The sequence below is a fragment of the Carcharhinus amblyrhynchos genome, chromosome 8 (genome assembly GCF_965287045.1).
Source record: "Carcharhinus amblyrhynchos chromosome 8, sCarAmb.v2.hapA, whole genome shotgun sequence".
Lineage (NCBI taxonomy): Eukaryota > Metazoa > Chordata > Chondrichthyes > Carcharhiniformes > Carcharhinidae > Carcharhinus > Carcharhinus amblyrhynchos.
In genome coordinates this window covers 108,956,187-108,982,814 of record NC_137331.1, presented here as the reverse complement: position 1 = coordinate 108,982,814, position 26,628 = coordinate 108,956,187, and the positions used below count along the sequence as shown (strand labels likewise).

At 43.1% G+C, this 26,628-nt stretch overlaps 1 protein-coding gene across 5 annotated transcripts in view; it reads right to left on the bottom strand.

Annotated features, from left to right (window-relative positions):
• Positions 1 to 26,628, bottom strand: part of LOC145346825 (focal adhesion kinase 1) — a 572,567-nt gene that overhangs the window by 355,251 nt on the left and 190,688 nt on the right. The window contains exon 1 of one of the 5 annotated variants that reach the window (XM_080194614.1): positions 18,056 to 18,437. The exons of the other annotated variants lie outside the window; for them this stretch is intronic. Within the exon in view, the coding sequence (XP_080050740.1) occupies positions 18,056 to 18,101 (46 nt within the window). The 5' untranslated portion in view covers positions 18,102 to 18,437. Of the gene's footprint in view, positions 1 to 18,055; positions 18,438 to 26,628 lie in introns of those variants that run through there. 5 annotated transcript variants of the gene reach the window in all.

Below are 26,628 nucleotides of genomic sequence, written 5' to 3'. Positions count from 1 at the left end.
AGACATATGATCACAGTTGCAAATGGCCGACCACTTATTTTAAAATAGTAACCCTCCCGAGCTCTAGGTTCTCTCAAGATGAAATATTACCCTGTCAAGGCCTCTCAAGATCTTGTGTTTAAATCAAATCTCCTCTTACTCTTTTAAACTCCAGCAAATACAAGCTTGCTGAACCTTTCCTCATAATACAACCCACACATTCCAGGTATTAGTCTGGTAAACCTTCCGTGTACTACTACCAACGCATTTACATCCTTCCTTAAATAAGGTGACCAAATCATGCACAGTTCTCCAAGTGTAGTTTCACTAGTCCCCTGTGCAACTGAAGAATAACCTCCCTATTTTTGAATTCAAGTCTTGCAAAAAAAAGGATAACATTCTATTAGGTTTCCTAATCACATGCTGTACCTGCATAACCTTTAAAATGGTGCGTTATCAAATGCCTTCTGGAAATCGAAGCACAGTACATCCACCTGTCCCATTTTAGCTCTATGATGAAAATGTGCTATTGCAATAGATACATTTTTTAATATTCATGGGGATTACCTACAAATTCAACTGTCAGTGTGTCTGTAAAATCCTGTCGGTATGACTGGAAAATATTTAGCTGAGATGGTAGGAGAGCAGGATAATTGCTCATTTTAGCAGTGTCATGCTTACTTAGAATAGAACTAATGGATTTTCGTTTATAGGTAAAGATTTCCCCTGGGTCTTGATTAGAAATGGAAGGTGGTTTTAGGTATTCAGGGCCATGTGATGATGTGGCTAATGGGAGGAGCTAGATTTGTAGCAGAGAAACAGCTTTTCAGTTCTGGCTAAGAATTGCTTGAGAACAGAAGTTTTCAGCAAGCTGCTGAAACTCATTCTCTTTTTTTTCAAAGCCTCAAGACTGTCTATACTCACTATAGCAAGTAAATTTAGGGTTGCTAACCGTATTTAAAGTGGCTTGTAAATCTCTAAGAGGAATGTTGCTTATCTGGAACAGAAACAGACACAAGCTAAAAATTAAAGTCAGTTCCTTTCATTTCTAAATATTTTTCAACTTTTAATAGTTAAGCTGCTTCATTTGTTAAAGTTATATTTAAACTGTGTTATTAAATTAAATTTGTTTTACTATAAAAGATCCCTAATTTGTCATTAGAATTACTCCCAGAACGAAGCACCCTTTCCTCATATTTATGCCAAACTATAAAACTTGTTGAGATCCAGTCTGGCAGCCTAATACAACTTGGGGTTCTGGTCCAGGACTCTAACACTTCAACAAAGAACACCAATAAGTTGGTTAAACATGATTTCCTTTTCACAAAATCATGTTGACTCTTCCTGATTATCTTGAATGATTTGAAGTGCCGAGCTTGAAAATGTTAGCAAATGTTGTCCCCTTGTTCAAGAAGGGGAGTAGAGACCATCCTGGGAGTTATAGTCCAGGGAGCCTTACTTCTGTTGTGGGCAAAGTTTTGGAAAGAATTATAAGGGATAAGATTTATAATCATCTAGAGAGAAATAAATTGATTAGGGATAGTCAACACGGTTTTGTGAAGGGTAGGTCGTGCCTCACAAACCTTATCAAGTTTTTTGAAAAGATGACCAAAGAGGTAGATAAGGGTGAGGCAGTTGACATGGTGTATATGGATTTTAGCAAAGCATTTGATAAGGTTCCCCATGGTAGGCTACTACAGAAAACACAGATGCATGGGTTATTTAGCAGTTTGGATCAGGAATTGGCTAGCCGATAGAAGACAGAGGGTGGTGGTTGATGGGAAATAGTCAACCTGGAGTGCAGTTACAAGTGCTGTACCTCAAGGATCTGTTTTGGGGCCACTGCTGTTTGTCATTTTTATAAATGACCTAGATGAGGGTGGAGAAGGATGGATTAGTAAATTTGCTGACGACACCAAAGTCGGAGGAGTTGTAGACAGTGAGGATGGATGTTACAGTTTGCAGAGGGACATAGATAAGCTGCAGAGCTGGGCTGAGGGGTGGCACGTGGATTTTAATACGGAAAAGCGTGAGGTGATTCACTTTGGTAAGACTAACAGGAGTACAGAATATCGGGCTAATGGAAGGACTCCTGGTAGTGTTGATGAGCAGAGAGATCATGTGCATAGCTCCCTGAAAATTGGCACCCAGGTTGATAAGGTTGTTAAGAAGGCGTACGGTGTGTTAGCTTTTATTGGTAGAGGGATTGAATTTCGGAGCCGTGAGGTCATGTTACAACTGTACAAAACTCTGGTGCGGCCGCACTTGGAGTATTGCATACAGTTCTGGTCGCTGCATTATAAGAAAGATGTGGAGGCATTGGAAAGGGTGCAGAGGAGGTTTACTAGGATGTTGCCTGGTATGGTGGGATGGTCTTATGAGGAAAGGCTGAGGGACTTGAGGTTATTTTCACTAGAGAGAAGGTTACGAGGTCACCTAATTGAGGCATACAAGATGATCAAAGGATTGGATAGGGTGGACAGTGAGAGCCTTTTTCCTTGGATGGTGATGGCTAACACGAGGGGACATAGCTTTAAATTAAGGGGTGGTAGTTATAGGAGCAGACGCAACACGGTTTCATTAAAGGGAAGTCGTGTCTGACAAATTTACTGGAGTTCTATGAGGATGTGTCTAGGGCGGTGGATAGAGGAGAGCCGGTGGATGTGGTCTTTCTGGATTTTCAGAAGGCGTTTGATAAGGTACCTCACAAGAGGTTACTGCAGAAGGTCAGAGGACATGGAGTTGGGGGTAGGGTGTTAGCGTGGATAGAGGATTGGTTGTCAAATAGGAGGCAGAGAGTGGGGGTCAATGGGTGCTATTCGGATTGGCGGTTGGTGACTAGTGGGGTGCCCCAGGGGTCGGTGCTGGGGCCTCAGCTATTTACCATTTATATAGATGATCTGGAGGAGGGAACCGAGTGTAGGGTGTCGAAATTTGCTGATGACACCAAGATTGGGGGAAAGGCAAATTGTGCGGAGGGTGTGGAGAGTCTGCAGAAGGATCTAGATAGGCTGGGCGAATGGGCCAGGAAATGGCAAATGGAATTTAATGTTGGCAAGTGTGAGGTGGTCCACTTTGGTAGGAAGAATGGTAGGAAGGACTATTACTTACGTGGCGAAAAACTGCAGCAGGCGACGGTGCAGAGGGACCTCGGGGTCCTTGTGCATGAGTCGCAAAAACCCAGCCTGCAGGTGCAGCAGGTGGTCAGGAAGGCGAATGGGATGCTGGCCTTCATAGCGAGGGGGATTGAATATAAAAGTAGGGAGGTCTTGCTGCAGCTGTATAGGGCATTGGTGAGGCCGCAGCTGGAGTACTGTGTGCAGTTTTGGGCGCCGCACCTGCGCAAGGATATTTTGGCCTTGGAGGGAGTGCAGAGGAGGTTTACTAGGCTGATACCGGAGTTGAGGGGGTTGAGCTATGAGGAGAGGCTGAATAAACTAGGCTTGTACTCGTTAGAGTTTAGAAGAATGAGGGGAGATCTCATTGAGACGTATAAGATGATGAATGGGATGGATAGGATAGAGGTGGAAAGACTCTTCCCGCTCAAAAAAGACAGTAGGACTAGGGGGCACAGCCTCAAGATAAAGGGGGGGCGGTTCAGAACGGAGTTGAGGAGGAACTTCTTCACTCAAAGGGTGGTGAATCTCTGGAATTCTCTGCCCGTTGAAGTGGTGGAGGCTGCCTCGCTAAATATTTTTAAGAAGCGGGTTGATGGGTTTTTGATAAGAGAGGGGATTAAGGGTTATGGGGAGAGGGCGGGAAAGTGGAACTGAGCCACGACAGATCAGCCATGATCTTATTGAATGGCGGGGCAGGCTCGAAGGGCCAGATGGCCTACTCCTGCTCCTATTTCTTATGTTCTTATGTTCTTATGTCAGAGATAGGTTCTTTGCTCAGAGGGTAGTAAGGGCGTGGAATGCCCTGCTTGCAGCAGTTGTGGACTTGCCAACTTTAAGGGTGTTCAAATGGTCAGTGGATAGGCATATGGATAACATTGGAATAGTTTAGGTTAGAGGGTCATTAGATTGGTACCACTGGTCGGCGCAACATCGAGGGCCGAAGGGCCTGTACTGCGTTGTTATGTTCTATTCTATGTTCTAATGTTCTATGAGCTACAACTTCTTTAATAATAGCTTATAACAAGATGTTAAGCTGGCTACCCTGCAGTTTCCTGCTTTCTGTCTCCCTCCCTTTTTGAATAATGGAGTTACATTTGCTGTATTCTAAATCTAATGGGGCATTCCCTGAATCTTAGGATTTTGTAAAATTAAAACCAATGCATCAACTATCTCAATAGACACTTCTTTTAAGGCCCTAGGATGAAATCTATCAGGACCCGAGCTATTGTCAACCTGCAGCTCCAACAATTTATTCAGTACCATACTTTAGGGAAGGCAGCGGCAATGTGGTATTGTTGCTAGACTTGTAATCCAGAAACCAGGGTGATGCTCTTGGTACTTGTGTTCAAATCGCGTCATGATTGATGATGGAATTTGAATTAAATAAAAATTTGCCACTAAAAATTTAATGATGACCATGGAACCACTGTCATTAAAACCTATCTGGTTTGCTACTGTCCTTTTGATTCAGAAATCTGCTGTCCTTACCTGGTCTGGCCTACACGTGCCTTCAGATTCACAGCAATGTTACTGACACTTAACTGCCCTCCAAAATGGCCAAATAAGCCACTCAGTCTTATTAAGGGAATCAAGGGTTATGAGGTTAAGACAGGAAAGCGAAATTGAGGATTATCGTATCAGATCAGTCATGATCTCATGGAATGGCTAAGCAGACTAAAAGGGCTGAACGGCCTACTTCTGCTTCTACATCTTATGCTAAGTTCAAGGGCAATTACGATGGGTAGCAAATGCTGATCTTGCCAGCAACTCCCACATCCCATGAAAGAAGTTTAAAAAAACTTCTCTGGTGCTTGTAATTTTCCTGAATTCCTCCCTTCCATTTCTTGGTTAAGACCTGCTTCTGAGATGTGACTTGTATTCTATATAGCGAAGGCTGATGCAACATACATGTTCAATTCATCTGCCATTTCCTTATTTTCCATTATCAATTCTGCAGACTCTATATGACCAACAATCACTCAATTTTTTTTAAACATGAACATTAAATGCTTTTGCAAGACTTCAATTTTGGTTGCAGGGAAAATGCATGACTCATAAGATGACATGGTGCAACAACATTACAAACATATGCGGCTGATTTAATATATCAAAGAGATTTGAATTAAAACTTCAAAGGAGAATTGTCTACATCCTAGAATGTTCTAAGATTAACTTCTTGACAAGATCTTGCTTCTAAGTATGCTTTTTCACAGCAAAGATGTAGACATGTAAAGCAACTAAAGGTATGTTCAAAGAGCAGCTCAAGTATTTGGAAGCTTGACTCTACTTGTTCATAAAGTTTCCAGCTGCCTATCACTAAAACTCATTTCCTCCTTCAGGGATAAAATTCTCTTTCAGTTTCTGTACATGAAGCACTGAACAAAGCTTTTTGCAGGAGGAGAGGGAAATTGGATAATTCAATCCACATTATTTGAATCAACTTGTGCCTGCCTACACAAATCAGTACAAAGGGGAATCATTCAGAAGTTGATGGCCCAGTTTATCCCATTTTGGTCAGAACCACCAACAAAGCAGCATGCAACCATTCCACAACCCCCACCCACATCTTTCATTTATTCTAGTAAGATTCTAATTAGTAACTCAAAAAACAAATTCAAGTATTTGTTGCAATAGAAAATAGGCAACTTGTTTTGTTATCTCAGATTGTGCGATATAAAGAAATCCAGAACTGCCTTAATATTCTCAAAGTACTATATACGGGATGCTGTTAAGACGTTATGTGGCCAAGTACAATAGAGCTGAAATAATAATATTCGACAGTCCAGCTGCCCTGAGCCTGAACTCCCCCCTCTCCTGCAATGCCATGTAGTTATTTGCATGATTACCTGCAGGTTGAAGCATGGCTGTTCAGTCCTGTCCCAGAATCTACAGTCTAAAGTTAAATCCATTAAATGTGCATATGGACATATATCAGCATCTGTCAATTCTAATATGTCCCAGCAGCCCCCTCAATAGAGCCTCATTTGCAGCTCATTAACCACTCATCCTCTTGTTCACAACCCCTCACATATTCATCCTTCCCTCAATGACCAGCCATTCCAGAATCACAAAAGCAAAATACTATTGATGCTGGAAATCTGAAATAAAATCAAAAACAAAAAAGGGTGGAAGTGCATGGCAGGTCAGGCAGCAGCTCTTTTTTATTCAATTGCAAGGAATAGGCATTATTGCTGGCCAGCATTTATTGCCCATCCCTAGTTGCCCAAGGGCAATTGAGAGTCAACCACATTGCTGTGGCTTTGGAGTCACACGTAGCCAGACCAGGTAAGGACAGCAGATTTCCTTCCATAAAGGACATTAGTGAACCAGATGTTTCTTTTCCAGCAAACAACAATGGTTTTGTGTCATCAGTAGATTCTTAATTCCAGATATTTTTTATTGAATTCAAATTCCACCATCTGTCATGGCAGGATTTAAACCCAGGTCCCCAGAATATTAGCTGAGTTTCTGGATTAATAGTCAGCGATAATATCACTAAGCCCCCAGCAAATGAGATAGAGTGTTAATGTTTCAGGTAGAGATGACCTTTCACAAGATCATTGCAACATGAAACATTAACTCTTGTTGCTCTCTACAAATGCGACTGATCTGTTGTATACTTCCAGCATTTTTTATATTTCTTTTTAATTCCAGACTGAACCCCTCTCCCACAGATCAGCACGTGTTTGGAAGACTCCACCTGCTTAGTCATTGGTCCACAAATTTGCACTGCCCACTATATTTTGGAAATCTCTTCCTCTCCCAACCTTACTCATTTCCCTTCCCTATGCACAATTATCCCCTCTAAAACCATAACTAAAAATCATTTTTATATTGACTCTGTGTAAATACCATCGGAAATCAATTTTTTTTTAGAAATTAGATTCAAAGTTCAAGGCTGCTTTCCAAGGTAGGTCATACGCTTCAGGAAACAACACATGACTACATTTTGTTATGGTGGTCTCCATGTAATATCGATACAGCAAATGTCAACATCAAGCATTCCCAGTTAATTATAGCACAGCTAGCTACAAAGCCATGTCCTCTCCCAATTTGGCTCAAATGACATGCCTTTGGTGTAACCGGAGAAGAAGGCCCCACTGCTACTACACTGGATTACCCTACTTCACACACTGGCCATCCTTCCATACAGTATTTTGACTGAGGCTCCATGCTACTGCTGAGTATTGTGTTATGGGCTTGTGTCCACAGGGAATTGGATTTGAATACTACATTCACTACTAATAAAACACTTACAGTTTGCAAATATTGATCAGAAATCAATTTAAGCACAAGTCCCAGCACCAGAACAGTGGTGTGCTAATCTACAGTAAATATCTGTCTGCTGGTAGCTGCCATTGCCAGGAGATGTGCTCTCATGATATGCCATGCCCATCTGTCCTGTGCCACCCTTAGACATCCACTGTAGCTGATCTGCAACCATTCTGTGCCACCTGTCTTCCAACTACCCGTAGGTTGACCCCTCTTTTTGCCGTACTCCACACTGCCTTCCAGAAGGGCTCCCCAGAGCTTTTCAGCTCTGATCAAATGGCCAAAATACTGACTATTTTCTGGATGTCACTTTTTTGAGTTCTGTTTGCTCTTGTCATTTCTTCTCATGTATGCCTTCTAACATTGTGTTTGTATACAATCCATATTATAAGCTTCTACATTTCACTTGACCTGCATTACATCTGTCTACTGCAATATTTTTAAACTTATCCTCATAAGCTAATTGTGGTCAGGTTTTGAAAGAATAAGGACCTTCAGGATATTATGTCACATTTTGCCAGAATACAAATTCTATTTTCTTCCCATTGCAACAATCATCTGTTTCTTTAAAGATAAAACTACCATGTGGAAAATTTGAAAACCACATGTGTACAGGAACATTGGATTTAGGAGCAGGAGTAGGCCATTCAGTCCTTTGAGCCTGCTGCACCATTCAACAAAATCCATGGCTAATCCGATTGTGGTCTCAACACTACTTTATTGACTGCCCTCATAACTCTCGATTCCCTTGTCTAACAAAAATCTATCAAACTCAACCATGAATAAATTTAAAAATCTATCCTCTTCTGGGGAAGACAACGCCAAACTCCAATAACCCTGAGAGAAAAAATTCCTGTCATCTCTGTTTTATTCTTAAACAATGTTCCAGTTTCCTCCACAAAAGTGAACATCCTCCTGGTATCCATGCACCTTATCAACTCCCTTCAAGATCTTATACATCTCAATAAGATCATCACTCATTCTTCTAAACTCCAACGAATATAGATTCAATCTGTTTCTTCATAAGGCAAGCTCTTCATCCCAGTAATGAGTCAAATTAACTGTCTCTGAAATACTTCTAAAGCAATTATATATTTTTGTTAAAAAAGGAGACCCAAACTTGTGCACAGTATTCCAAATATGATCTGCCCTGTACAGCTGCAGTAAAACCTTGCCACTATTATATTCCATGCTTTTTGCAATAAATGCCAAAATTCCATGTCTTCCTAATCACTTGTACCTGTACACTAATTTTTAGCGATTCATGTACAAGCACACCTAAATCCTTCTGTGCCACCAAGTTCTACGATCAAACAGGATGTGGCTGTCAAGCCAAACACGTTTCAACCTGTCACACAAATGAGTAATGTCATCTGAATTTCAGTGCCACTGTGATGCTAGGTATAAGAACATAAGAAATAGGAGCAGGAGTAGGCCATCTAGCCCTTCGAGCCTGCCCCGCCATTCAATAAGATCATAGCTGATCTGTCAGGAAGAGTCTCTCCACATCTATCCTATCCATCCCATTCATCATCTTATATGTCTCAATGAGATCTCCCCTCATTCTTCTAAACTCTAACGAGTACAAGCCTAGTTTATTCAGCCTCTCCTCATAGCTCAACCCCCTCAACTCCGGCATCAGCCTAGTAAACCTCCTCTGCACTCCCTCCAAGGCCAAAATATCCTTGCGTAAGTACGGAGCCCATAACTGCACACAGTACTCCAGCTGCGGCCTCACCAATGCCCCATATAGCCGCAGCAAGACCTCCCTACTTTTATATTCAATCCCCCTCGCTACGAAGGCCAGCATCCCATTCGCCTTCCTGACCACCTGCTGCACCTGCAAGCTGGGTTTTTGCGACTCATGCACAAGGACCCCGAGGTCCCTCTACACCGTCGCCTGCTGCAGTTTTTCGCCACGTAAGTAATAATCCTTCCTACCATTATTCCTACCAAAGTGGACCACCTCGCACTTGCCAACATTAAATTCCATTTGCCAGTTCCCGGCCCATTCGCCCAGCCTATCTAGATCCTTCTGTAGACTCTCCACACCCTCCGCGCAATTTGCCGTTCCACCGATCCTGGTGTCATCAGCAAATTTCGACACCATACACTCGGTTTCCTCCTCCAGATCATCTATATAAATGGTAAATAGCTGAGGCCCCAGCACTGACCCCTGGGGCACTCCACTAGTCACCAACCACCAATCCGAATAGCACCCACTGACCCCCACTCTCTGCCTCCTATTTGACAACCAGTCCTCTATCCACGCTAATACCCTACCCCCAACTCCATGTCCCCTCACCTTCTGCAATAACCTCTTGTGAGGTACCTTGTCAAACGCCTTCTGAAAATCCAGAAAGACCACATCCACCGGCTCTCCTCTATCCACCGCCCTTAACACATCCTCATAGAACTCCAATAAATTTGTCAGACACGACTTCCCCTTAACGAAACCGTGCTGCGTCTGCTCTATCAAGCAATTCCCCTCAAGATGCCTCGCTATTTCCTCCTTGATGACGGATTCTAACATTTTACCTACAACAGACATTAAACTAACCGGCCTATAATTCCCTGCCTTTTGCCTGCCACCCTTCTCTGCCACCCTTCTTAAATAACGGCGTAACGTTAGCCGCTTTCCAATTTTCCGGCACTTCCCCGGAATCCAGCGACGTCTGGAAAATAATCACTAAGGCATCCACTATCACCTCCACCATTTCTTTCAGAACCCTCGGATGCATTCCATCCGGTCCTGGGGACTTGTCCACAATCAGCCCCTCCAGTCTGTCGAGCACCGCCTCTCTAGTAACAATAATGTCATTGAGACCCTCCAGTCCTACCACCTTTCCATCTCTAACACCCGGCAAATTATTCACGTCCTCCTCCGTGAAGACCGAAACAAAAAAGTTATTCAAGACCTCAGCCATTTCCCCATCCCCTACCACTAAGTCCCCCTTCTCATCCTCCAAGGGTCCAACGTTCACCCTAGCCAGCCTCTTCCTTTTTATATATTTATAAAAACTCTTGCTCTCCTTTTTTATATTAAGCGCTAGCCCAGCTTCATAGTTTCTCCTACCCTTATTTATCAACTTCTTTGTCAATCTTTGTTGACATTTAAACCTCTCCCAATCCTCTTCTCGCCCACTACTCTTAGCTACTCTAAACGCCTCCGCTTTTAATTTAACACTTTCCTTCACCTCCTTCGTTATCCACGGCTTATTACCTCTCCTCCTACGATCCTTTTTGACCATCGGAATAAATTTCTGCAGAGCACCAAGAAAGATCTCCTTAAAGATCCTCCACTGCTCCTCAGCAGACCTACCTTCCAACGCGCTCCCCCAGTCCACATTCGCCAATTCTTCTCTCATCCTACCGTACTCCCCTCTGTTCAAACAAAGGACGTGTGTCCGGGAACCCACTTTCTCCTCCTCCATCTGCACCAGAAACTCCACCATACAATGATCACTCTCCCCAAGAGGATCCTTCACCACAAGGTCCCTAATTCTACCCGCCTCATTACATAACACCAGATCCAAGATAGCTCGCTCCCTCGTCGGCTCCAACACACACTGTTCGAGGAAACTATCCCGGCAGCATTCCAAGAACTCCTCCTCGAGCCCACCGCGTCCAACATGGGTCGACAAATCAATATGTAGATTGAAATCCCCCATAATTACGGCCATCCCATTCCCGCACGCTGCACTTATTTGCGCGTTAACAGCCCACCCCACCTCCAGATCATTATTCAGGGGCCTATAGACGACACCCACCAGCGTCTTCCTCCCTTTGCTGTTCCTAATCTCTACCCACAACGATTCCACTTTCTGCTCCTTGGCTCCAATATCATCCCTTGCTACCACCCTGATGCTATCCTTAATCAGCAGAGCTACACACCCCCCTTTTTCCTTCCGCCTATCCTTCCTAAACACTTGATACCCCTGGACATTCAGCTCCCAGTCCCTGTCACCTTGCAGCCACGTCTCTGTAATGGCCACCAGATCATATCCATTTGTGCTGATCTGCGCCACCAGCTCATCCACTTTATTCCCAATGCTTCGTGCATTCAGATACAGTGCCTTCATCCCAGCCTTCACCTGGACCCTATTTGCTGGAACGCCACCAACCATACTCACGCCCCCTACTCCCTTTATTATTGGGACATCCTCAGCCTCTACCCTTACCTGTACCTGCTCCTTAACTTTAGGCCTCGTAATGTCACCTACCCTCGCACCCTCCCCCCCCTAATTAGTTTAAAGCCCTGTCTACAGTCCTCTTTACACGATTCGCCAGGACTCTGGTCCCAGCACGGTTCAGACCAACCCCATCCCATGCAAACCATACATCCCAAACACTGGAGGATTATATTAGAAAACATGTCCCTTCAGCTGTTCGCAATAGACAACGTACTGACTGTACCCAAGCAGCCCATGTTTGCAAAACTCAAAACATACTGTCCAACATTAGATGTGATTCTGCAATTAGACAACACTGGTTAAACAATCCTCAGTGTGCTAAGAATTACACTGACAACCAACTTAGGTTTCAGTCGGGCAAGCAGTGAGGCTCACTTGAGCATGTTAGAAGGTACATATATTAAGACATGATGTGAAGATGCTGGCGTTGGATTGGGATAGGCACAGTAAGAAGTCTCACAACACCAGGTTAAAGTCCAACAAGTTTATGTGGTTGTACAAGCTTTCAGAGCGCTGATCCTTCATCAGGTGACTGAAAAGTTGGGTTCACAAACAGACTCAATTTACAAGATAATGGTTGGAATGCGAGTTTTAACAAGTAATCAGGTCTTTACAGGTGCAGACAATGCTAGTGGATGCTCCAGTAACAATGCTCCACGAGCATTGTCTGCACTTGTAAAGACCTGATTATTTGTTAAGACTTGCATTCCAACCATTATCTTGCCGATATATACCCTGTTTGTGAACCGAACTCTTCACTCACCTGATGAAGGAGCAGCTTGTGCCACCAAATAAACCTGTTAGACTTTAACCTGGTCTTGTGAGGCTTCTTACTATATTAAGACACAGGGCTCTATATTTTGCAGACATGAAGAACATGTACACTTGTTGCATCTGTTTCAACTAGATTAAATAGCTGACAACCATTCTCCGGTTAATTCCTCAGGGCAATGCCTTGACCAGAGTCAAAATGCCTTGTCTGAATGTAAACAAAGCCTGGCAGTTAGCTGTCAGTGATCAGTTAATGGGTTCATTGTCCATAGCAATGCCTCTACAAAAGTTCATTTGCCAACCAATCAGCACTCTCTTTATGCAATATAAATTGTTGTTCCTTTCACATTTGGCATTCTTGCAAGTTGTTCTGAAGCGTGCAACATGTAAAGTTTTGACATGCCATTTCTCAGCAACGCTGCTCAAGTTTCCTTACCATCCTTTCCAGAAAACTACTTCAGCTTTTACTTATCCTTCATGTGAGAAAATACTTAATTACGTTTTTTTTTAAACAAGTTTTGCCCTCACAGGTTTGTTACCTCACCACATCTGCAAGCCTTATTTGTATATGCTTTTTTTATTTGTCTTCCTGAAAACTTTCTTGGAGGCAGTTCAGTCTTGGATTAAGGATTCCTCATAACTCACCATCTATCATCAAGGATCAACCTCATTACTCTTATCTTTGCTGCACTGAGTCTTGTTGACAGAAACTTAATAATGTATTTCAGGTGTCATCTGACCAAGGCACCCTGTGGACTTCAGCGCGGTCTTCTGAATTTGCACTCAACAGATTTGGCAGTAAAATACATTAGCATTCTTTATTGCTGCCTCACATTGCTTCAACAGAATTATTGACAGCTAACACCCCAAAGTCCCTCAAAACTTGTGTTTTAGAAAGTTATATAATCTATTGATCATTTAAAGGGACAAACCTGCAAAATACGGCTCAACTCACCAGCAGTGAGTTCCTATATATACATACTTCCTGCATGTTGAATTAAAGCAAAATGAATCTAAGTATCCATCATGATTCTGGACATCTAGCAGATGTCCTACACAGCAAGGTAGTGCTTGACCAATGCTCCAACCCACCCATTTTGAACACAGCTCACTGAACTTAATCTTTGGAAATATTCTATTGATATCCTGAGAGATTCTACCAATCAAAATTTAAAGCAATGCTCCAATGGTATTTTTAAAATATTCTTAAACTATTCATACCAGAGTTTAATCCATTTTGAAATGCAATTATTTGGTCAGCTGTGAAAATGCAGTAAGGGCCATTAGACATGCCACAATCAATATTCACAGACTCAACATTAACCTAATAATTGACAACACTAACAAAATCATATAGAACTCATATCAAAATCATATAGGGCCAGGAAATGGCAAATGGAATTTAATGTTGGCAAGTGTGAGGTGGTCCACTTTGGTAGGAAGAATGGTAGGAAGGACTATTACTTACGTGGCGAAAAACTGCAGCAGGCGACGGTGCAGAGGGACCTCGGGGTCCTTGTGCATGAGTCGCAAAAACCCAGCTTGCAGGTGCAGCAGGTGGTCAGGAAGGCGAATGGGATGCTGGCCTTCATAGCGAGGGGGATTGAATATAAAAGTAGGGAGGTCTTGCTGCAGCTGTATAGGGCATTGGTGAGGCCGCAGCTGGAGTACTGTGTGCAGTTTTGGGCACCGCACCTGCGCAAGGATATTTTGGCCCTGGAGGGAGTGCAGAGGAGGTTTACTAGGCTGATACCAGAGTTGAGGGGATTGAGCTATGAGGAGAGGCTGAATAAACTAGGCTTGTACTCGTTAGAGTTTAGAAGAATGAGGGGAGATCTCATTGAGACGTATAAGATGATGAATGGGATGGATAGGATAGAGGTGGAGAGACTCTTCCCGCTCAAAAAAGACAGTAGGACTAGGGGGCACAGCCTCAAGATAAAGGGGAGGCGGTTTAGAACGGAGTTGAGGAGGAACTTCTTCACTCAAAGGGTGGTGAATCTCTGGAATTCTCTGCCCGTTGAAGTGGTGGAGGCTGCCTCGCTAAATATTTTTAAGAAGCGGGTTGATGGGTTCTTGATAAGAGAGGGGATTAAGGGTTATGGGAAGAGGGCGGGAAAGTGGAACTGAGCCACAACAGATCAGCCATGATCTTATTGAATGGCGGGGCAGGCTCGAAGGGCTAGATGGCCTACTCCTGCTCCTATTTCTTATGTTCTTATGTAACTACAAACAAATTGCAAAACAAGAACAGAAAGCTTGTCTAGTTGTTTATCCTTACATAGTTCTACCCACAAGTCAAAAATGGAGCTTCAGTTTCTTACTAAAGCAGTGATTATATCATAATATGTATGCATCTAAGTCTGCTAAATCTATCAGGGGAGTCTAAATGAGAACAAAAGAGGACATGCAAAGTTACGCTATAGTTTCATAAAAAAAAAGTGAGGCCCCATTTGAAGTTACTGTATCCTCTAACTGGGGGAAAAAAAACACATTTAGAGATAAGGAAACAGTTGCTATCTCAACAGTAAGTTTGTCTCCGACTTAAGAACATAAGAACATAAGAAATAGGAGCAGGAGTAGGCCATCTAGCCCTTCGAGCCTGCCCCGCCATTCAATAAGATCATGGCTGATCTGTCGTGGCTCAGTTCCACATTCCCGCCCTCTCCCCATAACCCTTAATCCCCTCTCTTATCAAAAGATGATCTGGAGGAGGGAACCGAGTGTATGGTGTCGAAATTTGCTGATGACACCAAGACTGGTGGAACGGCAAATTGCGCGGAGGGTGTGGAGAGTCTGCAGAAGGATCTAGATAGGCTGGGCGAATGGGCCAGGAACTGGCAAACAGAATTTAATGTTGGCAAGTGCGAGGTGGTCCACTTTGGTAGGAATAATGGTAGGAAGGACTATTACTTACGTGGCGAAAAACTGCAGCAGGCGACGGTGCAGAGGGACCTCGGGGTCCTTGTGCATGAGTCGCAAAAACCCAGCCTGCAGGTGCAGCAGGTGGTCAGGAAGGCGAATGGGATGCTGGCCTTCATAGCGAGGGGGATTGAATATAAAAGTAGGGAGGTCTTGCTGCGGATGTATAGGGCATTGGTGAGGCCGCAGCTGGAGTACTGTGTGCAGTTTTGGGCGCCGTACTTACGCAAGGATATTTTGGCCTTGGAGGGAGTGCAGAGGAGGTTTACTAGGCTGATACCGGAGTTGAGGGGGTTGAGCTATGAGGAGAGGCTGAATAAACTAGGCTTGTACTCGTTAGAGTTTAGAAGAATGAGGGGAGATCTCATTGAGACGTATAAAATGATGAATGGGATGGATAGGATAGAGGTGGAGAGACTCTTCCCGCTCAGAAAGGACAGTAGGACTAGGGGGCACAGCCTCAAGATAAAGGGGGGGCGCGGTTTAGAACGGAGTTGAGGAGGAACTTCTTCATTCAAAGGGTGGTGAATCGCTGGAATTCTCTGCCCGTTGAGGTGGTGGAGGCTGCCTCGCTAAATATTTTTAAGACGCGGGTTGATGGGTTTTTGATAAGCAAGGGGATTAAGGGTTATGGGGAGAGGGCGGGAATGTGGAACTGAGCCACGACAGATCAGCCATGATCTTATTGAATGGTGGGGCAGGCTCGAAAGGTTAGATGGCCTACTCCTGCTCCTATTTCTTATGTTCTTATAATACTTCTCCACTTGCTTCAACGGATGCAGCTCGAACAACACTTGAGCTCAACGCCATTCAAGACAAAACTTGCCTGATTATATCGGTGGAGGAGGGAGTGCCACAGTGACAGCAGTGTGAAACATCTAACAAGATGCACTGCAGCAACTCATTAAGGTTCATGTGACAGTACCCCCCAAATTCATGACCTCTATCACTCAGAAAAACAAGGGCAGCAGATGCATTGGAACACCACCACCTGCAAGCTCGTCTCGAAATCACGTACCATCTTCGCTTGGATATATCACCATTCCTGTCGCTTGCTCAAAATCCTGGGAGTCCTTCCCTAACAGCACTCTACCTACACTACATGAAATGCAGTGATTCAATACAGGTGCTCATCACCACATTCTCAAGGGCAATTAGGGATGGACAACAACACTGGCTTTGCCAGTGACGCTAAAGTCCCATGAATGAAATGAAATAAGTTTTAAAAATCATTCAACTAAGATACAAAAAGCTTTCAGACGGAGAGAAAAGAGAAAGGAAAATTCATAAACAAATCCCAACCCAAGTTGCAGATACAGTTGGGTTTTAATGGATAACCACTGTAGTCTAAAAAGCTATTAATGGTGTATTCAATTAAAATATGAAATCACCATTATAAGTTTATCATTCTATAAATTTGCAATTCAATATCAGAAAATTTACATACATTTTCAAACTAACTACCTTCAGAAAAATATTGTACGTGCACTGGCTTACTTATTAATCCTGCATAAGTTGTCGGTTTTACCTTGCTTAAAATTGTATATCTGAAAAGAGGTTTCAGCTTCAGCGCAACATCTTTCAGGGAAATTACGTTTGAATGATAAGTGGAGCCTTGAGCAGTTGGAAATTGCATTATAGTTTTTTTTGCAATAGAACCAACAAATTAGCAAGTTGACATGATTTAAACAAGAAGGCATTCAACAGAGCACATACCTTCGTTAACTCACTACAATTATGCAGCTCTTCCTGGAGGCTTTTCCCTGCCTGATTGATGCTCTGTAACTACAAAAGCTAAAAATAAATATTTTTATTCAGAGCTTCCATCCTGTGGAAGCTTCAAGTCAATCCACATGCAAGAACTTGCTCTGAAAACTCTGCTCACATTTTGATAGATCCACAGCAGCTGAGACTATGCACAATATTCTTAAACAATCAACAATCTAAATAAAACTCATAACATTTTAAATAAAGTCACTTCACCTTATCTCCCAATGTTAATGGATCCTTTAAAAATTTCCAGTATCTTGGCCAAAAACTAATCAGTACTTCCTTGGGCCATACCTCATGTACCAAATTTCACTGAAATCTATCCACTCATTGTTTACAGACAGATAAACAGACTAACACAGGGGTGAAAATATTACCTCCATCCACCTTCAGTAGCAGAGATAATTACAGATACATGCATATGTGTATGCTCATAAAAGGCTGAGATTTCTTCATAAAAACATACGTGGCCTGAAATGTTACATCACTTGTGGACATTGAACAAAACAGAACTGGTTGTGAAATGTAAGCATTCATATAAACAAACACCCATCAGTATTTACCATCCCTTGAAATAGTCAATAATTCATCAAATTAAATGTTGACTTTTTAAACTGTAGATAACTGAGGCAGTCCAAATATGAAGCAAAACAGTGACAAATGCCTGCACCTGGGTGCTTTGTTAATAAAATGAGGAGCACTGTCAGGTTTTATTTACCTGCTATGACCCGACAAAGGTGCAACAAGAGCACAAATTAGCTTCTCACAGAAGTGTTTTTTTAAACTGTTAAATGAATTCACAATTATCTGTGTTTTTAAATGATTTTATCAAACAAGGTCAAAGTGAGCACAGCAAATCAGGAAACAGTTGTCAAATAACAAAAGATATTTTCTCCGAAAGGCAATTAAGGCATTATTCTTTTGTAAAATGAATTTGTCCAAAATATTTAAGGTTTTTTTAAACGCTTGAAACATGCCAATTTCTTCTGTGTTCATTAAATGGGTAGGAATTTATTTATCTGTCAATACCTCTGGCCCAGCATACTGGGAACAGACTGCAGCCGCTCCTCTCCATGCAGACGACAACTGCTTCTTGGAACAGGCCTTGCTGCCTTGGCAGCAGCGTACACGCTAGCTAGGCCACTGCATACAATGTCTCAATTCAACACTGTCAGTATGGGCTCCAGCAGGGGGCTGGGAAGGCACTTCAATGTGTTCAGTCCAACACAAAAACCCTGCTTCCTTTCATATGCGTTTTCACATTAGTTCTCCTGTTACAGGTTCCATAGTGGTGAAGAACAGCATACGATTTCTTCAGCAAAGGACTGCATCAAACCTCCTTCAAGTTTCAGATTCTTCTCATGTTTCTCGTACATCCAAAACATCCTTGCAAACTGCTAAAAGGCACCACTGTAGCCAGCTCCATTTGGAGTTGATTAGCAAGCACCTTATTAATATGCTAATCTCACCCGCAGACTCCTGTTTACAAAACTGACAAGAGAATTCAACCGATGCCTCACTGCAAATCAAATTTGACCCAGGTCATGACTGTATGCCTTCAGATGTGCCTCTGGCATTTTGTAGACTTGCTTTTTCCCTGTTTCATTTAAAATTATGCTGAAGGTCAGGTAATAAAAGCATAAAACTTCTCTTTCATCTTGCCATTTTCTAACCATAAGAAAAATGTGCTTTTTTAATCATAACCTACGGAAACAGCATTGGAGTCTGAGCACGTACTGATTGGAAACTAGGGCAGTACTATAATAACCTATCAGTACCACAGCTAGCTCCTGAATCCTCAAAGGTAGCTTCCATATTTTCCATACAGCTGGTAAGAATGGTGACTGACAACGTTCTTTCAATCCATATGCCAACTACATCCATTTGTATTTCATTCACAATATTCCACATTGCTGTCAGGCAGTGTCAAACAGGATTCATCAGTCTTAGAATGGTACATGCTTGAAATTTGTGTTTTTATTTCTAATTCATTATAATCTATGAACAATTTAGGCCAGTGTTAAGCCCAATGTAAATGTGGTTAGAATGAATCTCATGTCACATCATATGTTTTGCATGTTCCAAACTGAATGCTACGTAACTTGACACAAGTACCACAAGAGGACAATTCTCTTTGGGGCGCTACATTTCTCCCAACAAAGTACTAAGTGGATGCTGAGGGGTATGCTGCCCTATTGGTGGTATTGTCTTTTGAAAGACAAGTAAAACTGAGGCCCTGTCAGCCCTTTCACGTGGATGTGTTTATTTATTAATGTCTCAAAGGGCCCAATTTTACCATTTTGATTCTAAGTGCCCAACCTGGGCGTAGTACAGATCCGACCTTGTAGCGCACTCGTACGCTTTCAGCCAGCTCCAGTCTGATCTGCGCTGTGGGCGGGGTTTAGCACTGCCAGAACAATTGGAGCTCTGAAAAAAATTTGAAAGCGCACCCGGGTCGGGAAAGAAAAAAAAAACACAAAGTAAAAGACCATCTCTCAGACACAGATCATCCTTGGGGACCGGTGGGGAGGGGGCAGGAGGTCAGATGCATCTCTGGGGGGTGGGGGCGAAAGGGCTGATCATTGCCTGGTGGTGGAGGGAGGCCCAATCACTCACTGATCAGGGAAGGGGGCCTGCTGCCATTCTGTGCTCGATCGGTGGGGAGGGAGGGGGCAGAGGTGGCCACTGCCACTGTGCGGGCGACCCCTTTTCCCCACCGGAGGAACAAATCCCTCTTCCTGGAGTGGCTGCCCACTCCAGGAGGAGGGATTCGTTCCTCCTGTGCAGAGGAGGGGTCGCCTGTGGAGTGTCAGTGGACCCCCCTGCCCCCTAACGCCTCCTCCATCCCCCCCCCCCCCCAACCAGAGATCCATCCGTGTTTCCCCCCTGCCACAATCAATGAGCGGGCCTCCCCCCCACCACCAGGCAATGATCAGCCCTCTCACCCACCCCGACCAAAGGATGATCTGAGTCACAGAGCCGTTGCAGGCTCTGAAGCCACTTTGGAGGTTCCCCTGCAAAATAAAAATTGGCTTTGGATTTTCATTTTGCAGGTCGCATGGACCCGGAATGGACCAGAAGAAGGTAAAGTGGATTTGGTGGGAGAGTTGGGCACACGGTTCATTAAATCGATTTAAGTGAATACTAATGCATTTAAATCGTCGGGCTGCCTGATTCAGGCACAGACCGGATCCGCGCCCAAATCGCGATTTGCTCGGATTTGGGTACAGATCACATTAAAGGCCCAATGCCCGAATTTATTGCAATTTCACACCCAAAAACGGGTGCAAATGTTTGGTAAAATAGGGCTCAAAGAGTCACATTAGTGTCACATCAACACTGCAATGAAGTTACTATAAAAATCCCCTAGTCGCCACACTCCAGCACCTGTTCCGGTACACAGGGAAAATTTAGCCCGGCCACTGCACCTAACAAGCCCATCTTTCAAGACTGTGGAAGGAAATCAGAGCACCCGAAGGAAACTCACACAGACACAGACATGCAGACTCCATATAGATAGTGCCCCAAGCTGGGAGTCGAACACAGGTCCCTGGTGCTATGAGGCAGCAGTGCTAAACACTGTGCCACCCATAATGTGAAAGGTCCCATTACACTACTGTAAAAGAAAAGAACGGGACTTCTCCCTCACCTGGTCAATATGTATCGCTCAAGCAAAATCATTAGCATCTGTTGATCATCACAATTACTACTTGTAAAATCTTGCTATGCACAAACTGGCTGCAGCATTTCCTACCTTGAAGCAATAATTGCACTTCAAAGAGTATGTCAGCAGGCTGGAAAATACTTTGGGGCAACCTATGGTCACAGAAAACACCAGATATGCAAGTTTATTTTTCCCAGTGCATCACAGAATCCTACAGCACAGAAGGAGGCCATGAGCCTGATGATTTTACTTCAAAGCTACACTTAACCTGTGGCCGATTTACCTTCACCATCCACTCGACCAAAATAACAATGGAGACAGTACTTATTCTCATTCCTCCAATTAAAGAGTCTGATGTATATGTGGGAGTGGTGGTCTGAGGGGAGATGGAGAAGCCAGAATCAGGAATGCACTTTGGAGCAAAACTGAAGTACCACAGCAGTGAGAAGCAATCTCACTGCAGATGGGGATCATGTGACAAATGTATTTTGTTACATGGATAGCAACCAAATTTGACAATAGGATGAAAAGGTTTCAAGCTTGGTTGAAAGTCAGGTACTTAAAATTGAAATATTTGGGTGAAAACATTCAATGATGCAAAAACAAAACTTTAGCAATTAACTTTTAATGAAAGGATGTTTTCGCCATGCAGGGGTGACTGTACTTGCACAACAGCAGGAGCTTACAAATATTATCTTTACTTGACAAGTCCATACAGATTGTACGAAGGAACAAAAAAAATCTGAGCAACAATTTGTACCTCCACATGACAACTATAATCGGAAAGAATCTGGCATAGTTCTGTGCTCCACATCTTAAGAGAAGTTCTATAATCATCACTTTCACATGCTTGACCAGCCACACTGTTCTCCTTCCCCCTGGAGGCAATGATCACTTGCCGAGGTAGTTTCATACGTCCTCCAGTACTTTCCCAAGCATCAGTTATTCACTTTGAAAGCTAGATAGTGTTTAGGCCCTGAGCCAGAATCCCAAATTACATTAGAAAGCTAGAATAGACCCCAACAGTGTTTCTATTTTGGCATAAACGTGAGGATAGGATGCTTCTCTCCAGGACTAATTGGGCTGACAAATTTGAGATCTTTTATAGTAAAATTAACTTTATTCGAGAGCACAGCTAAACGAGAGCACAGCTACTGTTTGAACAAAATTATCACGGTTTCAGTTCCAAATAAGCAATGTTCTTCTTACAGATTCAAAAACCACTTTAAATACAGTGAGTAACCATACCTTTACTTGCTATAAGGGGTGTAATCAGTCTTGAAGCTTTCAGAAAGACTTTGTGGAAAGCAGCTTGCTTTTGGTTTTTAAACAAACCCCAGCCAGAACTCAAAAGCTGCTTTCACTCTGCTACGTCCCTAGCTCCTCCCATTTACCACATTATCACATGGCCCTGTCAATCTAAACCCACCTTCCATTCCTTTAATCAAAAATCCCAGGGGACCTTTTCTTTTCATACACTAAAGGCCAATAGCTCTCTTATAAGTAAATACTATATGGCTAAAATGAATAATTATTCTGCTTTCCCAGTATCTGAGCTGCATTCCCTCCCGATTGCCACCTGGAGAGAAAAACCGAACTTTAAAACATTCCCCTTAAAACATAAAAAACATAGCAATAAGCACACCATCATCATAATGGTGAGAATTACAAATATATTCTTCTTAAACCACATAAGGCTATTAGAGAGACAGATACACAGTGGTAATGTCACTGGACGAGAATCCAGAAGCCCATGATCCTTGAATATCTTACCGAAGCAAGCATCTAATGGTTAAATGACAAACATTGGACTCCCTGCTACCAACACAATTGTTTCAGAGGAATTGCCTCTTGATTTCATTGGTAATATGTGATCTGAATGTATCCTGCTCTACTTAGCTGCATTTTTTGCACAGGCCACTGGGATTTTACCAATCCATAACTTCACTCCATCTTCATCCATCCGACCATTGTCATGGACATGCACAAAAACCCAACACTTGCATGCAACTGGATTTTTAGCATGGTTTTACATTTGAAAATTACCACAGGCTTTAATTTTGTTCCATCGGTCATTTAGGGAAGCGCCATCATGAATCTTGTCTTCTCACGTCCTGGGATTTTCACTAGAACTGTTCTCATACTTTTCCACTGCAGAGTTTGGTTGCTGGTATATCAAAATTCATGGATGTTCCATCCATGTTGCTGATGATATAATGAATACCCATTTTTATATCCCTGATGAATCACCATAGAGTGACAGAGTTAGAGATTTATAGCATGGAAACAGGTCTTTCAGCCCAACTTGTCCATGTCACCTTTTTTTAAAACCATTAAGCCAGTCCAAGTTGCCCACATTTGGCCCAAATCCCTCTACACCCATCCTACCCACGTAACTGTCTAAATGCATTTTAAAAGTCAAAATTGTACCCTCCTCCCTAATATTTCTGGCAGCTTGTTCCAGACACTCACCACCCTGTGTGTGAAAGAATTGCTAGATTCTGGACATTTTTATATCTCTCTCCTCTCACCTTAAATCTATGCCATCTAGTTTTAGACACCTCTACCTTTGGGAAAAGATATTGACTATGAAGCTGATCTCTGCCCCTCATTATTTTATAGACCTCTATAAGAACACCCCTAAACCTCCTACGCTCCAGGGGAAAAAGGCCCAGTCTATCCAACCTCTCCTTATAACTCAAACCATCAAGTCCTGGTAACATCCTAGAAAATATTTTCTGCACTCTTTCTAGTTTAATAATATATTTTCCATAATAACCAGAACTGTACACAGTATTCCAAGTATGGCCTTACCAATGTCTTCTACAATTTCAACAAGGCGTCCTAACTCCTGAATTCAACGTTCTGACCAATGAAACCAAACATGCCAAATGCCTTTTTCACCACTCTGTCCACCTGTGATTCCACTTTCAAGGAGCTATGAACCTGTACTCCAAAATCTCCTGATTCTATAACTCTCCCCAGCACCCTACCATCAACTGAGCAAGTGCTGCTCTGGTTCAATCTACCAAATTGCATCACTTTGCATTTATCTAAATTAAACTCCATTTGCCATTCATCAGCCCACGAGCCCAAATGATTTAGATCCCATTGCAATCCCGGATAACCTTCTTTACTGTCTTGGGATCATCTACAAGCTTACTAACCATGCCTACTAAATTCTCATCCAGTTCATTAAAAGTAAATGAGAAATAACAGTGGACCCAGCACCGATCCCTGAGGCACACCACTGGTCACAGGCCTCCAGTTTGAAAAACAACCCTCTAAAACCATCCACTAACTTCAAGCCAATTTTGTATCCAATTGGCTACCTCACCCTGGATCCCATCAGATTTAACCTTATGCAACAACCTAGCATGCAGTACCTTGTCAAAGAAGGCCTTGCTGAAGTCCATGTAGACAACATCAACTACACTGCCCTCGTCTAGCTTCTTGGTTTCCCCCTTCAAAAAAACTCAATCTTGTGAGACATGATTTTTCATTCACAAAGCCATGCTGACTGTTCCTAATCAGTCCTTGCCTCTCTAAATGCCTGTAGGTCCTGTCTCTCAGAATATCTTCCAAAAAACTTATCCACTACAGATGTTAGACTCACCAACCTGTAGTTCCCAGGCTTTTCCCTGCTGCCCTTCTTAAACAAAGGTACAACATTTGCCACGCTCTAATCTTCAGGTACCTCAACTGCGCTGTCAATGACTCAAATATCTCTGCTAAGGGACCCACAATTTCCTCCCTAGCCTCCCGCAACATTCTGGGATACACTTTATCAGGTCCCAAGGATTTATCTTTGATGCGCTTTAAAACTTCCAGCACCTCCTTCTCTGTAATATGCACATTCCTCAAGCCATCACTTTTTATTTCCAATTATATGCTCTTCTCAACAGTAAATACTGATGAGAAATATTCATTTAGGATCTCACCCATCTCTTATGGATCCGCATATAGATGACCTTGTTGATCTTTAAGATGCCCTACTCTCTCCCTAGTTATCCTTTTGCCCTTTATGTATTTGTAGAAGCTCTTTGGAGTCTCCTTTACCTTATCTGCCAAAGCAATCTCATGTCCTCTATTTGGCCTCCTGATTTAGAGGACAGAACATAGAAAAACTACAGCACAAATAGGCCCTTCAGCTCACAAGTTGCACCGATCATATCTCTACCTACGAGACTTACCTATAACCCTCAATCCTACTAAGTCCCACGTACTCATCAAGAAGTCTCCTAAAAGACCCTATCGAATCTGCCTCCACCACCACCGCCGGCAGCCAATTCCACGCACCCACCACCCTCTGAATGAAAAACTTACCCCTGACATTTCCTCTGTATCTACTCCCCAGCACCCTAAACCTGTATCCTCTTGTGGCAGCCATTTCAGCTCTGGGAAAAAGCCTCTGAGAATCCACCCGATCAATACCTCTCAACATCTTATACACCTCTATCAAATCACGTCTCATCCTTTGTCTCTGAGGAGAAAAGACCGAGCTCCCTCAACCTATCCTCAATAAGGCATGCCACCCAATCCAGGCAACACCCTTGTAAATCTCCTCTGCACGTTTTCAATGGCTTCCACATCCTTCCTGTAATGAGGTGACCAGAACTGAGCACAGTACTCCAAGTGGGGTCTGACAAGGGTCTTATACAGCTACAACATTATCTCCCGACTCCTCAACTCAATTCCTCGATTGATGAAGGCCAGTACACCATACTTCTTCTTAACCACATCCTCTACCTGCGAAGCTGATTTGAGAGTCCTATGAACCCGGGCTCCAAGATCCTTCTGATCTTCCATACTGCTAAGAGTCTTACCCTTAATGTTATATTCCTTCATCCCATTTGACTCGCCAAAATGAACCACCACACACTTAGCCAGGTTGAAGTCCATCTGCCACTTCTCCAGCCTGTCTTGTATCCTACCTATATCATGCTGCAACTTCTGACATCCCTTCAAACTATCCACAACATCTCCGACCTTACCAACCTACCTCTCCACTTCCTCATCCAGGTCTTTTATAAAAATCACAAACAGAAATGGTCCCAGAACAGATCCCTGGAGCACTCCACTGGTGACGGATCTCCATGCAGAAAAAGACCCATCTACAACCACACTCTGCCTTCTGTGAGCAAGCCAGTTCTGGATCCATAAAGCAACGTCCCCTTGGATCCCATGCCCCTCACTTCCTCAATAAGCCTTACTGATGTCCATATAAACCATATCTACCGCTCTTCCTTCGTCAATGTGTTTAGTCGCATCTTCAAAAAATTCAACTAGGCTTGTAAGGCACGATTCTGCCTTTGACAGAGCCGTGCTGACTACTTTTGATCATGCTATACTTCTCTAAATGTTCACAAATCCTGTTTCTCAGGATCTTCTCCATCAACTTACGAACCACTGAGGTTAGATTCATTTGGTCGATAATTTCCTGGGCTATCTTTATTCCCATTCTTGAATATAGGAACCACATCCACAATCCTCCAATCCTCCAGAACCTCTGCCGTCTCCATCGTCGCCAGAGGCTCTGCAATCTCTTCCCTCATAACTCTACTCCTACACCCTCTATACTCTTCAAGGGATCCACTTGATCCCAGCTCCCTATTCATGTCATGTGCCTCCTTCTTCTTGACCAGGGCCTCAGTATCCCAAGTCATCCAGGGTTCCCTGCTTCTACCAGTGTTGTCCTTCATTCTAAAAGGAATGTGCTTACCTTAACCCTGGGTAATACTCTTTTGAAAGCCTTCCACTTCCCAGCCATCCCTTTGCCTGCCAACAGATTTCCCCATCAACTTTTGAAAGTTCATGTCTAATATCATCAAAACTAGCCTTGCCATAATTTAGAATTTTAACTTTTGGGCCAAACCTATTATTTCCCATAGTTATCTTAAAACTAATAGAATTATGATCACTGATTCCAAAGTGATCC